At 36.8% G+C, this 17534-nt stretch overlaps 2 protein-coding genes across 2 annotated transcripts; one reads left to right on the forward strand and one right to left on the reverse strand.

Annotated features, from left to right (window-relative positions):
• The first annotated feature begins 4837 nt into the window (after positions 1 to 4837).
• Positions 4838 to 5750, forward strand: LOC117617101 (auxin-responsive protein SAUR32). Its single transcript, XM_034346358.1, has one exon. It carries the CDS (start codon positions 5121 to 5123, stop codon positions 5499 to 5501), a length of 381 nt encoding a protein of 126 aa, XP_034202249.1. The 5' UTR covers positions 4838 to 5120; the 3' UTR covers positions 5502 to 5750.
• A 4427-nt stretch (positions 5751 to 10177) lies between these two features.
• On the reverse strand, positions 10178 to 16311 carry LOC117618652 (CDPK-related kinase 3). The gene is made up of 11 exons (XM_034348324.1): positions 15493 to 16311; positions 14163 to 14293; positions 13866 to 13907; positions 13677 to 13785; positions 13493 to 13571; positions 12611 to 12907; positions 12019 to 12128; positions 11307 to 11414; positions 11110 to 11172; positions 10677 to 10844; positions 10178 to 10560 (listed from the first exon to the last, which is right to left on the reverse strand). Exons 1-11 carry the CDS (start codon positions 16057 to 16059, stop codon positions 10423 to 10425), a joined length of 1812 nt encoding a protein of 603 aa, XP_034204215.1. The 5' UTR covers positions 16060 to 16311; the 3' UTR covers positions 10178 to 10422.
• Positions 16312 to 17534: the final 1223 nt, after the last annotated feature.

Genomic DNA, 17534 nt, shown 5'->3' on the forward strand with positions numbered 1-17534 from the left:
GAACTTATAGTAATTAACATTCCTTATTCTAATTCATGTAAGCTCTCTTTCTGTCTCTCTCAAGCCCACACACACACACATTTAGATCAGCACATTCATCTTCAGATATTGCTTGCTATTATATACATGCAAGTGGTCTTCTTGTCTCTTTCTAGTTTTTTCACACTATTATTTTCCATGTCACATAACCCTGATTGCAAGAAAAGTCAATGTATGAAAAGCAGCTGGTTTGGAATCAAGGAAGAAATCCCATTTGCTAGCAATCAAACTCTTCCCCTTTGTGCTTTGATGTTTTCACTAATGTGGTAATTAAATCTAATTTCCTTGTTTAAATTGGAAGTTGTGGGCACTCATGTTTTTTGTTTTTACCTTGTGCTTTTGTCCTTCTCTTCTTTAACCCTTCTTTAATTCATTGTTGTTAATATACAAAAGTTCCTTTTGGGAAATTGAATCTTTTTGACCTTTGCAAACATAAAAGTAAAAACTTTATTGCTTTGTTTGTGCCCATAATTTTCCACACACAGAGAAAGAGAAAGAGAAAGAGAAAGAGAAAAGAGAAAAGGATAGAGATAGAGATAGAGATAGAGATAGAGAGAAGAAAGATAGCTTTGGTCATGAATGGTGAACTCCAAGAAAAGCTTTTTGTGCATGGCCACAACTTTCAATGAATAATTGGTGTGATTGTTCCCACTTGACAAAGACTCTCTTAATTAACTTAATTTAAACCCTTTTGAGGAGGACTTTGGATAATTGTTCTTGTAGCTAGCTAGCTAGCTATAGCTGTTAGATAGATGCATGGGAAATTTGGGCTACTTGGTCCTAGCAGATGGGAAGTTGTGGACCTCCTTTCCTTATAGCTCCATACTTAGGCACTGTACAATTGTTTGAAGCCTATAGTAGACTACTGTAGGATCCAAGGCAACTTAATTTGGTTCCACTTTGAACTTATTCCCTCATTAATTGGCAGGATTGACTAATAAGAATTGTGCTTTGTGCTTGCAGCTGCTGAGATTTCATTTGTTTCATTAATTCTTGTTGAGTTTTCATCTGTTGATTTCCCTTTATCTCTAGAAAGTTTTTTTTTTTTTTTTTTGCCACTCAACTTTATATTGAAATGAGATCAAAATCAAGTAGTACAAATTAAAGGGAGCAGAAATGCTTGTCACTGCAGACTCACAGAGTAGTAGTGCTTCAGTAGACAGTGAGGAGGGCATATGCTTAGTGGGAAGAAATACATTAATCTAAGCTACAATCACTTAGAATGATCTATGTTAATCTGAGTCCTTGATCAAATCGAGTGGAGACAACTATATGTCATCAATGTATCCATGTTAGTCGAATCTAAGACCTCCTCCAATTATGTAGAGACAACTACCCCTAAACTAAACACTAGTTGGTGTTTCTTTTCGGGTTTGATATTGTGATGATCGATCAGTGGCTTGATTTGGCTAGGTAGAGTTCATATACAAGTGAAAATATCTATAAGTTCTTTATTTTTAGTTTACTTCCTTTACAAAAGGGTAAGGCGAAAGTAAAAACTATTGCTGTGGAGATGAGGGGTACATCAATGCTCTAACACCCACCAAAGATTCATTAGCCAGCCCTTTGTAATTGGATAATTTGGACTTTAAATGTTTGGGCTACCGGTGCACTGTTTAAGAACCGTGGCCAGCCCTTCGTAATTGGAACTTTAGGCCTAATTCCGCCAAAATTGTGCCTTTGTTCTTTTACACTATAGGTTAAAATATGGCTATTTTTTATTTGTCATTCGCTAGGGAGGGGGATGAGGCATAATTATATTGTGTTGTCTCAGGATTGTCTTTTATGTGAATCGAATTCAGGTGCACTTGGGAGGAGGGGAGAGTTTGGCCTACTTTTCCACTGTGGTGCCACCCCATGTGCGTTAAAATTCAGCTATTAACAGGAGCATTTTATGCTGTCATCTGCATTTTGGCCTCCTACCTAGACAACAAAATCTTCATTTTTAAAGCATGTTTTTCCAATAGCATGAGGTAGGTCGCACACTTGTTTCAAACACTTCAACCATAACATCCTTTCTTCTAATCTTCTTCTTTGGTTCTTTTTATTATTATTATTATTATTTTTCCATCTATTGGGTTTCAAATGAATGTCTTACTGATTAATCAAACACTAAAAGCCTTATTACTTTGCCAAATTAATATTCATTTGTTAATTAGTGGGATTTCCAATTGGACCCAACAAGTCCCAAAACTCCACGGGTCAAGCTCAAACTAAACCTTTAGGCTCAGACAAATGGGTCAAGCTAAGTTTGGGCTTGTAGGGTGGATGTAATGCAAGGTCCAAATAATAACGTAATTATTGTTGGCAATAATATTTTTGCGTTTGGCTCCAAATATAATTTGGTTGGTTCAAATTAGAGAAGACCGATTCTCCACTAGCTAGCTAGCTAGTAGTAGTGCCAAGCAGGTGGAAATGGAACAGATCCATGTATAAGCTGCCTGCTTCAATGCATTGACCTCAATGATATAATATAATAATTCTTTGAGGGTCAAAGGAAATTATGTTTCACGAAAGATATTCAGAGACAAAGCAACCTCCCCCACTCCAGCAATAAAACGGAGAATAACATGTCAATTACATCTTCTTTTCTCTTTTGCTTTCTTCAAAAAAGCAACACTGAATCTGATGGCTCACTCCCCCACTTTGGCTGGTTTTTTTTTTATTTCTTCCATCCCCATTTCTTGACTTTGCATCTTGCTAATCTATACCATATATTTTATGTGTCCCCTTGCTTATTTAGTTTAACAAACATAATCATGTATAGTATGTAATTGTATATAAGTTGGAAGAACATAACTTAGTGGGTAGTTCTACGACACTTTTTAATCATTTGGTACATATATTATATATATATATATCATTAATTTAGTGTTTTTTTTAAATATAGAATTGTATGGTTCTTTTAATGCTAATTGACTTGTGTATAACTTAGTTGATACAATTTATACAGAAAAGAAAGAATAAAAATGCTTTAAGTGGGTAGCATATTTTGTGACTTTTTAAATTCGACCATCGCTTATCAACGAGATATATAGTCTAGTGTAAAAGAGTCTTGATTTGCAAACTAGTTGTTTTAAGTTCGAACCCTTAAGTCACTTTGGCAGTGGGTGTGAGGAACTCCCCTCCCGACTGTAGTCTTAGGTTCAAATTATGAATTGTAACTCTCTTAGAAAAAGAATTAATAATTGATCCACGACCTCATATTCTTAGAAATATTCTAATAGAGATTTGTGAGTATTTCTCCTGAATCATTTTTCCTTTTTAGTACTACTTTCTTTTGTTCCGAAAATATTGTGAGAGCTTAGCGTTGAAATATTCAAGAATGAAGAATTTTGGTATGTAGGGAGTATATATCTTGCGTATCAAAACATGCACTTGATGAGACAACCACAAAAAATATCTAAAGTTCTTGTCATGGTAAAAGAGTGTTTTACTTTAGGTCAAACATAGTAAAAGAGTTGAATTAGGCAACACGTATAATTCATTAATTACTCGTTAACTCTTGGTTTACATGGTGGCTAATGTGGCGGCTCACGGACTAGTTCGATTGGCTCTTCTTGTAAATTTTGAATTGAACCAAGTGGTGGAGACGACTTATGAGTATTGCCTGGTAAGACTTCTTTAGGCTGTTTGAAGGTGGAACCAACTGGAGAAAAGAGTGAGGGCCATAAATAATATTATGCGGTATACAGCGCGCGCGCACACACACACACTCCATGGAAAGTGAAGTCCAGCAACACATATGCATACATCTAATTCTAAACCAAAGAAAGGTTGGGGCCTACTGGAAAAAAACAAAACAAAAAACAAAGGTATATATTTTTTAGAGCCGAAAGATAGGACGACCAGTTTTTGTCATTCTTGTCCTTGATTTTATTATTCGACCAGTTATTGGAAGTAGATTTCCTATGAGAGGGTTTTGTGTTGTGTCCTGTGTGTGTCCTTGAACATATGTATATGTCCACATGGACATGTTCGAGAGCTGCCATTGGATGTTCCCAGAATTTGCCTTCCTGTAGACGACACCCCTCACTGTCGGTTTCTACTTGGGTGCTTCAAAACCCTAACTCCACCCACCCACGTGTCTCTGCCTTCTTCCACTCACTGTCTACGTGTTTTAACTCCTCACAACAATATCCGAATTATTCCTCTCCTTTCTAAAATCAAATCACAACAGAACAATTTTGGTTACTTCTGCCTAACTATTATTGGTGTAGTTTTTAATTCATCTTTTCAGTGTTAAATCAAATGACGTGTATGAAAAAAATTATGAACTGGGGAAATCAAAAATATGAAAGAGAATGAATGTGAGCAGCTACTACTAATCAATATAATTCCTAAATTTTCAGATATTTGATTACGAATTATGATGTGAAATTCACATAATTTTCTCTTATGTATGTGTCCGTAAATTCAAAAAAATAAACACAAAGCAGTTATAAAATAAAAATTATAACATCTTTCGTTCAAATCCCTTCTTTTCCAAAATCGTTTGTAACATCCGTAACATAATTTAGAATTATATTTTAAGCAAAAAATCTAGGTCCCTTTTAAATCAAACGCCAACCAAACCAACTTGTGTGAAGGACTAGAAACCCCATGTCACATACGTTACAACTCCCCACTTTCTTATCTGATTGTTATCAAAAGATGAGGATGATATCATCGTCAATCGATCATCAATCAAGGGTCAAAGAAGCCCACTTTGATTGAAAATCGCGAAACCTGGTTGCACACCAAATAAAAGCCCACTTGATTATTCTTGGGCTGGCTCGGCTCTCTTTTAACCCTCTCTCTCTCTCTCTCTCTTGCTATATATCTCATTCATTTTCTGGTTGGTATGCGTTTTGCACTAGCCACTAGGAGTGTAGTTTATCAACGATGACCAACGTACCAAGGTCTCTGAGTTACTCTTCTCTAACCCTTTTCAAGCAAGCCATAGCTGCCTCAGATCCTTGGCCGTTTTCCTTCGTTTTCTTGTAAGATTTTCTCTAGGAGAAGATCAAAAGGGGACTAGGGTTAGGTTTGTTTTTGTATTCCATCTTTTATTGCCTTTGTTTGCTGGTTTCTTTTCAGATATGGGCAGTGGAGAGAAGAGCCTAAGAAATTTCCATCTGCACCTGCCTCACCTTCACCTTCACCATCATCACCATAGTCATCATGGTGGGAAGAAACAAGGGATCAGAGATGTTCCAAAAGGGTGCTTGGCAATCAAGGTGGGCCAGGGTGAAGAGCAGCAGAGATTTGTGGTGCCTGTGATTTACTTCAATCACCCACTGTTCATTCAGCTCTTGAAGGAGGCTGAGGAAGAGTATGGCTTTGATCAGAAGGGCACCATCACCATCCCTTGCCACGTGGAGGAGTTTAGGTACGTCCAAGGAATGATTGACAGGGAGAAGTCCCTCCACCACCCTCACCACCACCACCACCATCATGTTGTTGGGTGCTTTAGGGTTTGATTATCAATCAAAGATTGTGGCTTTTCCCTGTAAATTTGGAGTCTTTTTTTTTTCCTTAGCTTTTGTTTGTTGGTCCTTGTTAGTTGGAAGATGATGGCAAAGATGATGTGATGATGATGAAAAAAAGATAAAGATGAATGTGGCTTGCAATTGTAGTCACTTTGTTATTGTTAGGAATCAAAATGATGATAAAGAGAAAATCAAAATGCTTTTCTTTTATATATAATACTTTCCCCTTTCTCCCCTTTATTCTATATTAGCATTTGATTTTTTTTTTTTGGGTTTTCTTTGTGATAAGGGTATCATTGGTACAACTTTGAGAGGGAGAGAATTGACAAGGCCAAAGGATGGTAGGGTCAAACGCTCAAAGCCATTGCTTTAAGCCATAAATTGCTATGGCATTTGTATCTCTCTCAATCTCAACATTATATCATTCTAGCTATATTTGATAGAAACCTCTTTTTACCAAGAAGGTGGTATTTAAAAAGGGAAATAAGCAAATGGAAAAGGCAGCAATATCTGAAATTTCTCATTTCCTTTCTTATTTAAGAGGTGGGCAGTATACAATTCATATTGAGGAGTTTTAATAAATAGAAATAATTTATTTTTGAGATATTATATGAATGACTAAGATATCCCAACAGAATTCTATGGAAACTGGAAACACTAGTAGTGATGGGCCATAATGGAACATAGAGTGTGGACCATTCTCTCTGTGCTGCACACTGCTCATCACATCACTGAAAACTCTTTGGAAATGTGAGTGTATATCACTTCCCATTTCCTTTTTATTTTTAAAACTAAATTTAAATTAAAAAAATTTGGTTCCAAACTTTCAAGTATCTTATTTCTTATACAAACGATATTAAAAAAAAAAAAAAACCAAACTTAAGACCTCGAATGCATCACTCTAGCTACAAACTTCCAAGTATTGGATGTAGGAACGTTGTTAATTATTGTATGGATTGGACCGCATTAAATTGGGTCAGTCTGGAAAGCGGGAGAGAGGGAGGGAGGGAGAGAGTGCTGTGGGTGCATGACATCCACGTTTAATTTGTCAAAGTTTGTCTATAGATGCCAAGGCTCTTTGCATGTTTTAGTCCCTGTGTCGTTCAACAGAGGAGCCAAACAAAATCAGTTTCGACCTTTTTCAGATGGTATTAATTGTTATAGGGTCATTAATTTAATTTAATTCAATTAGAACCAAAATTATGACACAGCTTGGAAGTTAATGAAAGGCATAAAGCATGCAATCAAGGCCTCTGTGGGGTTTTCAGTTGTCAGATTCCAAATTAATTAATTAATTAATGGCTATGTGTAATATATAAATAACAAATAGCATAAAATAAATATATATACAAGTGAGTTACATAAGCATGCTCGATGGGTAGGGGTCTGTTGAAGTTAGCATGTCTTTGGAGTTTTTGTTTTTATGTTTTTATATTAAATAGTTTTGTTATGTATAGTGATAATGACAGTAGCTGAACTGATAATATATTTTCAAATTATTAATTTACCTGATTAAGATTTGTATGTATGTCTCTTAACAAGTTTAGGACTTTATCTCACCCGATTGATTTTTACAATCTGTACGTACGGAATGTGTTTGCGATAACATAGACCTATAGTTAAACTATGTTTATCGCATAGTTTTGAAATAAAATTCTAATTTGTTGTTTTCTAAACAATGCGATATTCTAAATTACTATAATGTGCGGTGATGGGTATCGAACTCGTGTGCAATGTACAGTAATGCAATGTGGCGAATTCAGTAAATCGTTTTGCATTGACAGTGCTGATGATAATTAAATCAATTAAGTACCTATATACTCGTTTCGCCCAAAAGAAAGAAGGTATCTATATATCGCACAAAGAATTATACTTTGATAATCCTTTAATTTTCCAAAAGATAAAGAAACTCATACTAATCTTCACTCAAAAGGATTATTCTAATTCAAATTATCGGGTGATAATCTAACTGGTTTTATATGCCTATATATATACTCCCACAAACTTCACAATCATCATGATTCACTCACTCGTAGCTTTCACTTGAGTTTCTGAGATTTAATTTGCAAAGATGGTGAAGAGTGGAGTTGCTGTGTTTTTCCTTCTTTTGGGTTTAGCTTTGACACAATGCATGGCTACTGATGATGCCAAATCTCCATCACCACCCACCCAAGCCCACCCAGGGTTTTCATGGTGGCACCCTGACCCTAAGCTTATAAAGTGCATGGGAGATTACCGTGCTGCTGCTGGAACTTGTTACCGTGAGGTTTGTGTGTCGTTCTGGACCCAAAAAGTCACAATTCAAGAAGATTGCTGCAAAGCCATTGTACAACTTGATGGAGATTGTTCCTCAGCTGTGTTCAGCAGGTTCAAAAACCTTTTCTTCCAGCTTTTGTTGAAGGAACATTGCTCAAACAAAGGAGGATCATCGGCACCGGCACCACCAAAGGCAACCCCATCACCTCCAAAAGCATAAGATGTCTAGTTGAGTCTTAGATTAGGCTTTCTTTGAGTACAAAATTAGTCAAAAAATAATAAGTACTCTTTTTTACTTTTTAGTTGGTTTTTTGCCCTAAGAGTAAATTAATTATCACTCAGGTGTAGCTAGTATTCTCCATTGTGGCATGTTTAATTTAAATATTTTAGTATTCTTAATAAAAATTAATTCTGTTTAGTTATTTGTTCTTTTTTTATTCGCTCATGATCTTATACTAGTACTGCTTCATGATTCATGACTTGATACCTAAATCCTGTCATCAACGACCTTTATTACTTATTTTTCACTAAGATATCTTGAACGAGTTGGTTAAAAAATAATTGTTTGTGATCAGAAACCAGTAATTCTGAAATATATAGCCATACCACTTATTTCTATTTGAATAGTATTTAAATTAGGTCAATGGAAAGAATATGAATTATTCTCGACTGTGTACAATAACATGTCTATCTCTTTTATCATGTAAGGTGGTGGACGATGAAAGACTAACTATATTAAAAGAGAGAGAGGGAGAGTCCGGTAGGTTTAATTAGTCAAGTTTTTCAGTTGGTGCTAAGACTCTGCATTGTTGGTTCCTGTGTCGTTCCATAGAACACCCAAACAAAAATGCAGTTTTCGAACTTTTCAGATGCTATTAGTTATAATATATACCAAGGATATCTTTTATGAACCACCAAGAATGTTATGCTCTATGATTAATTTTTTAATGTTATATATAAATATATACATGTTACATAAGAGTTGTTGATAAGTAGGCGTCCGTTTGGATTAGCATGTCTTTGGAGTTGAGTTTTTTTTTTTTTTTTGGGCTTCCTTAATTACCTTTAGCTAAGTAGTTTTGTTACTCGTGTTAATGACAGTTGAATCGATAATAATCCACAAAAGATTACCTTTAGCATTAAAAAAAAAAAACACAACTTAAGAATTCTATCTAAACTTAGACTTAGACTTACTCTTCAACTATGATTGACGATTTGTTCCTAAAGCTCATATTAATCTTCACTTAATTAACTGCAATCTTTTGCTGGAAATGATCGATTTGGATACTTCCACAAACTGCACAATCTCTCACACTGACTCACTCAATCACTCATATCCTTCATTTGAATTTCTGATTTAGCAAACCAAAGATGATGATGACGAGAGGAGCTCTTGTGCTCTTCTTTTGTCTTTTCTTTAGCTTTGACACAAAGTTTTGCTGCTTCTGATGCCAAAGCTCCTGCACCACCCTCGCCATCCAAAGGTTCCCCATGGTGGCACCCTGACCCTAGCAAGCTTCAAAAGTGCATTGGAGCTTACCGCACTGCTCCGGGAACGTGCTGCCGTGAGATTCTCGTATCTTTTTGGATACGGAAGGTTGCCATTGGGGAAGATTGCTGTAAGGCCATTGTAGAAGCTGATGATGATTGCGCCTCTACTGTGTTCAGCCAGTTCAACAACCACTTCTTCCAGATTTTGAAGCAACATTGCTCGAACAAGGAAGGCCACGCCAGCACCATCGCCACCAAAGGCAACACCGGCACCACCTCCATCGAAAGCAACACCATCACCACCAAAATCATAAGATTTCTAGTCGAGTCTTAGATTAGGGTTATTTTAGTATTCTTTTGGTATTTTATTAACATTAATTAAACTTTATTTAAATCTTTAGGTGGTGGCTGTGGTTGGGTCAAACACAGCTTTAATTAGTTCCCCTAACTGCCAAGCTTCCAAATTTTCTAAGACTTCCTCCTAACACCGACCCTTGAGATAATAAAACTTCAACTATTGCTTGCAAAGTTGCAACGCAAAGGTCAACTAGCATGCGCAGCCAGCAGCTTCAATGGTTAATCCCACCTTCGGGTGTGGAAACACCTCGTAGTATTTATAAAAAAAAAGAGATAAAAAATTGAATGTCTAATTTAAAAGTCGAGCAGAGAGACACGTATGAAAAGACAAAAAGTCAACCACAAGCTGCTGCATGAAATATTAGTAAAATGAATCAACATGATTGAATTGATGATACGGTTGGACCAATTGCAATGCACGCCTAAAAAGGGAGACCAGAATATACATCATCTGCAAAAATCATATATTAAATCTTCGTTTTATAACCAATTAGCAGGCCTATAATCTGCCATTTGGGTTTTCTTTAATGGGTCAATTGTCAACTATCTGCAAACTTAGGGAATGAGCAAGGAGAAAATCATCAACTTTTTTTCAAAAAAATATCGGCTCGAAATTCCCAACTGGCTTGACTAACATGTTCATTTATACACATTTTTCTTTACCCCAACCCCAAAAAGGAAACAAAAAATAAAAATTCCCACAAATCATCTGAAAACCCATGAATCTTATAAGAAACTATATGTCAAAAGGCTAAAAAGAAATAGAAGAAAGAAAGGAGAAAAAAAAAAAAAAAAAAAAGGAATAAAACTAATGGTGTCTGGTGTTGGAGCTACGGACCGTGACACCATGCAAAAATTTTGTATATCCAAGGAAACTAAGCTTTCCATCTGCGCTTCTGATCCAATCTCTGAGGACAGAGTAGGCAGAAGGGCCAAGATTTAATTCCTGCAGTGACAGGGTAAACGCGATTGAGATCAAATCAGAATTGCAACAGAACTCAGCTGCAGAAAAAAACAAAAAAAGGACTTCCATGATAATGAAAGAGGTAGAATTGGACATACTCTGGCCAATTCTTCGATCGATATGACTCGGTTACCCTCGCGTTCAAAATGCTCAAAAGCAGTAGAGGCTATCTGCTCCCAACCTTCAAGGGCCTCCAATTGATGCGTACTGATTGCGGCCGCACAAAATTCTTCAAAGTCCATCGCTCTATAAGCAAGTGGCTCCATCTGAAGTCAAATACAGCATGGAATTGAGAAACTGATTACTACTGAATTCAGAATAATATATAAACAAAGAAAGAAAAGATCGAGCCCGGGATCTTCTTGAAAATGGGAAGATCTAGGATAGGCGGCCAACCAAAAACTCATATTAGAAAGACAATCGTTTTTTGTTTATAGGGAAAGGCAGAGTCTGTAAGAATTTGGCCAAAGGAAAGTGACCTTCTGTTGCATTTCCTAAATTGAAATGACCACAAAAATAGAAATGACTTACAGCATTTAGTATATCAACAACCCTCGACTCCCTCATCGCCTCAGTTGAATTTCTTTGAAGAGCCTGCAAAATTCAATCTTCTAAGCATAAAATGACTTTCTTACAAACAAAAAGAACAATGGGAAAAACACAAGTCCCTCTTCAAAATATATCTCGCTTGTACAGCCAAATTAAAAGCATTGGGAGTAGGAAATAACCGTTTTGAAATTAAGAAGAGAGACACGTTCATCATTATCTGGTTCCAAAAGCATGAATTGGGCTCTAAGATATATCAGCTCATCCTCTGTCAGGGCTTTCGAAAGAGACTGCAATTACAACATGAAAAAACAGAAACACAATTTTGATATCCATCACAAAGGAATCTCAATCCTTACTTGTTGCAATATAATAGACATTAATCTAGTGGCATACAGTTGAAAATGATTTTCCATACTTGCCCCCGTGAAAAGTAAAAGATATGGCACATTAATAATCACACAACCTTATACACAGGAAATAAAAAAGGAAAAATAAGACAAAAGGGGATAAAAAGTCACGTAATTTACTTGGATTCAGCTATCTGGAGAAATTGAGAGGAAATTAGAATTTTGCCAATTTTGTTTCTATGAGCCAACAGTCTCTCCAAATCCTGCCTACTTTATAGAGAGAGTTTAAGAGATAAAACTAGAATTTTTCCCTTTTCTTTTCTCTTCCATTTAGAAATAGGAACCAAACAATGGAAAGGAATATGGGAATTTAATAACAAAACAAAGGGTCAATTTTTCCATTCACTTCACCAATTAACATTTCTATAAAACCAAACATTATAGAAATATACTAATAATAATCAGGTGATATCCAAAATCTCTTTAAGTGAAAAATGCAATGGGTGAAGGTAGCAAAAACCATATTTGGAAATGACAATAATACCTTAAGTGTTGCACGTTTGAAGGGCGTAGCATGGAGATATGATTTGACCAATTTGTAGATCAATACATCTAAAGGAAGGGGACGACTATCATTTCGCAACCATGGGTGAGCTGCCAATTATGAGTGATTATTAGCTTTAAATATCAAATCGAAAACATCAATTATCATCACTTTCAAATAAGAATGCCAAAGTAAAATCAAGTTCTGATTTGGCAAACAGTATTCAGTTTAATGTCACTCATGCTTGTAATTTGTAAATAAATATTTTGGGGCATCCAACTAACAATCAATAAAGTTATGTAGCTGGAGATGTTTGGGACGATTCTATCACCATCTTTTTTGAGAGGAATGAATAAAGCTAGTTCAGCATATGACACAATATAGGTGGACATTTAGTTCAAATATGATGGACCGACTAAATGGCAATCTCCCACCCACTCCCTAATATAATTTTTATTTTCTTTCAGAATGTGGGAGGAAAAGACATAAGACCACCCAAGCATCATTAAGAGCAAAGCATATCATCTAAAATTTCCACCAATTGGCTAATCTCTTAGGTACTTTAGACAGCAATAGAAAGAAATTTGCTTACCTAAAGCCTGGACAGCAGTCATTCTTTTCCTGTAGTCCTTATTCAAAAGCCTTCTTACGAAGTCCTTGGCCTCTAGAGACATAGAAGGCCAGGGCAAATCATCAAAACTCGGATCAGCTCTTAGCACTGCACGGAAAATTCCAGATTCTGTTCGTGCCCAGAAAGGTCGGCTTCCGCATAGCAGGATATATGTGATAACACCAATGCTCCATATATCTCCCTCAAGGCTATAAGATCTATGGAGGACTTCAGGTGCAACATAGTATGCACTTCCAACAATATCATTAAGTCTTTCATCTGCACATATATGCATAAACGGATCAATAATAAAGGAAAGATTTCCTCATGTAATCTAGTAAGTACCAACGAATAAAGTCCGAAATAGCTCTAGCGGTCGAAAGGGCAAAAAGTATATTGAAATTGGACAATTGAAAATGTACTGTGCATGTTGTCCACTGCTGTTCTCATAATATTATGGCATTTTTTGGTGCGAATAATCAAATCTAGTTTGTCTTAAAAAGGCTTGAAAAACAAAACAAATGCTTTATTTTTTCAAGAGAGGTTAGATCAGATAATTCATGTTGCATAGAATTGGATTGGACTTGACACAAATGTAACGTCATCCATGGGTTTAACCTTGAGTTGATAACTATCATCAAATTTATCAAATGCAGTCTCAGATTGACTGCCAAGTCATGGCACAATGTTCCATTTAATTGAAACATCAAATACTCAGGAAAATCCGAATGTTGTCCCTTTGAAAAGGAAAACAATAAATAAACCAAGTGGTACCTTGAAACTGCAGCTCTAATATATTTATTAAATCAAGGAGAATATTCAACTTCAACTAACAAGAGAGTAGCAATGATCATCAAAAGTTACCTGGTCTGATAAAGTCAGAAAGACCAAAATCAATAAGCTTCATATCAGCATCTTCACTTCTAGAAGCGAAAAGGAAATTCTGTTAAGCAGGAAAGAGAGAGAATATATTTAGCACTAAGTTTGGAGGTAGAAACAGATACGAGATCGTAATTAACTGAAGCACATATAGGTTGAAAATTGAAACCTCTGGCTTTAAGTCACGGTGCACAACGCCTTGAAGATGACAAAATGCAACAACACTTAAGATCTGCACAACTATATGTTTTGCATCTTCCTCTGCATATCTTCCACCTCTGCAATTAAGGTGAGTTTTTCAACACAATTCAGCTTTGCAATGAAATGACTAATATTTAAATACTGGCCAAGAAAATACCTAGATAAAATTCTGTCAAGAAGTTCCCCACCTTCACACAATCTGGTAAGAGAACAAAAATCCACAGATGTCATACCCAAAGAGCAGGAGAAATATGGCATATGATGCCTCAACCAGAAATTTTTTATACTTCATCATTCAACAATCATGTATGCAACACCAACCTAACTGACTATTTTCACTTAAATAAATAATATTTAAAAGGAAAGTATCAGTCAACATTACAAAACATAGATAACATAAAGAATGCCTGACCCTCCAAATAAAAAGGATGAATAGAAAACAAGGTATACATACTCCATGACTATGTAAACATTATTGGCGTCTTCACATGCATCATAAAATTTTACAAGATGCTTATGCCCAGATAGAGCTTTCAATATCTTCACCTCTCTACGAACATCTTCAATCGATATCGCTGTCGTCATCTGCCAAATGAATTTGGTAAGAAATAAATACTATGCATTTAAATTGGGTAATCGATATTTGCAAAGTTTCACACCATTACAGTTAAAGAAATTTGAGACCTACAGAAAAAGGAAAAGGAATATGAGGAAGGATGACAATTGTCCAAATCACTTGTACACGGGTGTTATCGTACTTGCCCAAAAGCACTCCCATACAGATTGTAGACTATATACATTTCCAGCTGTAAATTGCAGTTTCTGACAACGCGTTGTAATAGATCATAATACTATCCCAATTATAAATTACCAATTTTGACATATGCAAGTAGATATCTGGGTAAATGAAAGGGCAAGTTGAGTTCTGAGGCGAGTTGGATGCAAATAACTAAATTTGAAAAGTAAAAACAGTCACTTCATTCAAGACCTAGGATGTATGACACTGAGGAACAACCAAATGTACCTTTGACTAGTCATTTCAGAAACTTAAACAATTCTTATTCGTTGATTACAATAGTTAAGATACATGGAAGATGGGAAATCGAATAATTACGATTTTGAACAAAACTGTCGCCTACCTAGTTTGGGGACTTTGATGATTACGTAATCATTACAGAACGATAATTATCATGCATTAATGCAACCAGGGCACGATGACACGTTAGCTAAATTCTGCAGAGATGGCAACGTGGACGCAGTGAAAAACACAACGTAAGATTCTAAGGACGTCTGAGCTGAACACATCATCTTCATGCTGCATATCCCACATCATTGTGGGATACAGCAAACAGATCAGCCCTTATCTTTTCTTCTTCAGTAAGAAATTAATATTCAGTATCTAGTTCATAAATTCTGTTTAACCAGAAGAATTACCATCAATGTGGTTTCTCTATATATGCATTTTATATGGTTCTTTTCTTCTTCTCCATGCATTACATTTCCACAGCTATTTCGTTCCTTTCCCATTTCTTATTAAATCGCAAATGACACCACCTAATATGAACTCAAAAGTGGTTCCCCTAAGACATAGCCATTCCAATCCCCATACATTTCCCACTACAGTTTCGACATGACAATAATGGAATATCTTCTAGATAAAGATAACTCATTTAAGTTCCCACTATACCATAATTTATATATAAACAGAATTTGCATTTCAGAAACAACAATTACTAAAAAACCAATGAAAGGAATATACAATTGATAGCATAGCTCGATTGTACCTTGGCTTTGGAAATGATCTTAACAGCCACAGGCTGGTCCTTGAGCTCGCCCTTCTTGCCTCTACCAGAACAAGTATGACCAAAATGCCCTCGCCCCACCTCCTTCCCTAGCTCATACTTAGCTCCAAAATTCTTACCATACCCGAAACTCTTGTCCAGCAACTGTTCCGGTTCAACTCCGTGCTCCTCGGGAATCGGGCTCTCCTTGGGCTTACCGAACCGCTTGGCTAGAGACGCCTTTATATGCTTCGCCGGAGAAGGAGGCGCGAACCTCCGCCGGAAAAACCTCCCCGGAGTCGACGACCTCGCCGGTGACGGCGATACTCCCGCTGGCAAGGGGCTAGCCGAAACGCCTTGCGGGTAGGGGCTCGGCCACGGGCTAGGGTTCGACGACCGGGCCGGCGTGTTTTTCACGCTGACGACGCCGTTTTGCGAGCTATGGGGCGTACTCTGAGGTTGATGCACGGAGGTTGTGATGGTGGTTACGGTGGTGGCGACGGTAGTTACGGTGGTTGCGTTCGGCTCATTTTCAGTCGTCGGAATAGTCTTGCCGTAGCACTGGCCCATCGTCGAAGCTCACTCCGGCGGTGTATCGGATCACGAGCCCAAGTCAAAGTCCGCACATCTGACGGCCCGTGTCGAATCTGAGTCGACTCTCGCCGGCGAGAGACGACAAAATGAGAAAATGAGAAAATGAGAAATTTGAGATCTACGGCGAGAAAACGATAAACCAAGAGAATGAAAGAGAATTTGAGTCAGGAGAGAAAGAGAGAGAAAGCAAGAAAGGAAGAGAGGGACTGAGACAGAATGAGTAGGGGCCTTCTCTGTTGAGACACAAGGAGCCAAGTGATGGGAGATTATAAGCTACTCGCCTCCTACAAAGAAACGAAATCTTCGACAGATTCTGGACCGTCAGATTTGAATAATCACACATGGATGGTCAAAATCAGAGTTTGAAAATGATTGCGAGAATGAACGGTTGGATTTAGCATGCTAGTATACGTTCTACGTGCTCTAGAATGTACGCTAGTATTCTCACTCCTTGTGCTTCTGTGTACAACTCCTTTTGATTTTGTCTCTTGCTTCTTTGTTTGCCTTTTTTGTAATATTTAAATTCAAAAAGGGCTTTTCGGGAAAGAGAGGAGAAATATTCTGTGCGGTTTGGTGTACGGTGTTTTAATGGACCTGCTGAGCTTTGACTAGTTAATGATGGTGGGTGATTAAATTTACCCCGTTTTGACAGGTGGGAGGCTAGTGAGGTATGGAGGAGAATTGTCGTTCAAGGTGTGCGTAGCAGGGGATAAAAAATTTGGAAGCGGATTTGAGTGAGTCAGAGCTGACGAACATGCACAGCCTGGTCCGAAGGTTCGAAATAGGTGGCGATCCGGTGGGAGACTGAAGAAAAGTGAATGGGCTGTGCCCCTTTTTCTGCCGTTGATCACCGCCTTCAGTTAGTTGACTTTGATTTACTTCATTAGAGTACATCACTGTAGAGTGTAGAGATAATTATGCAGTAGCTCTAGGCGAGGAAAAAAAAAGGGGATAATTAAGCAAGTTTAATGTAATGAAAATTGCAAGCGGGCCTAACCCAATTGAAAAGGATCTTCACTTGTAGATTAGAAGTTTCAAGTTCGAACTCAAATTTGTTAGCGTCTTGAAAATTACAATCCAACAATTTATTTACAATACCAGTTACAGTAAGGATAATTAAATTATTGAGAAAATGGCACTTGTGTCCTTGTGATTATATTTATATTTCTTCTTCAAATTCTGATTCTTGTCAAATCCTATAATCTCATTGACCAAAATAAAATTCCTATCATCTTAAATTTAAATTTAAAATAAACCCCATGTTGTTTTTAATCATTATTAAGTCAAGGTCATTTTATTAGTGGTATTGAGTCTTTATTTTGTTAGATAAGGCTATTAGTTCAAATCTCATAAGTACGAGAGTTTGGTATAAATAAATGTGGACATTTGATGAGGGCAATAAGAATAAGTTGTCTTTGTATTGCTTTGCTTCTTACGGTTTATTTTTCACG

The sequence above is a fragment of the Prunus dulcis genome, chromosome 2, assembly GCF_902201215.1.
Source record: "Prunus dulcis chromosome 2, ALMONDv2, whole genome shotgun sequence".
Lineage (NCBI taxonomy): Eukaryota > Viridiplantae > Streptophyta > Magnoliopsida > Rosales > Rosaceae > Prunus > Prunus dulcis.

Bases quoted from the DNA above. Each gene is read 5' to 3' on its own strand.
- LOC117617101 (XM_034346358.1), top strand. From the start codon at position 5,121: ATGGGCAGTGGAGAGAAGAGCCTAAGAAATTTCCATCTGCACCTGCCT.
- LOC117618652 (XM_034348324.1), bottom strand. From the start codon at position 16,059: ATGGGCCAGTGCTACGGCAAGACTATTCCGACGACTGAAAATGAGCCG. The intron at 12,908-13,492 runs GTAACTTTTGAT...ATATATGTGCAG, and splicing joins TTCTGACTTTATCAGACCAG to ATGAAAGACTTAATGATATT. The intron at 10,845-11,109 runs GTAAGTCATTTC...ATTTGACTTCAG, and splicing joins TTGTTGATATACTAAATGCT to ATGGAGCCACTTGCTTATAG.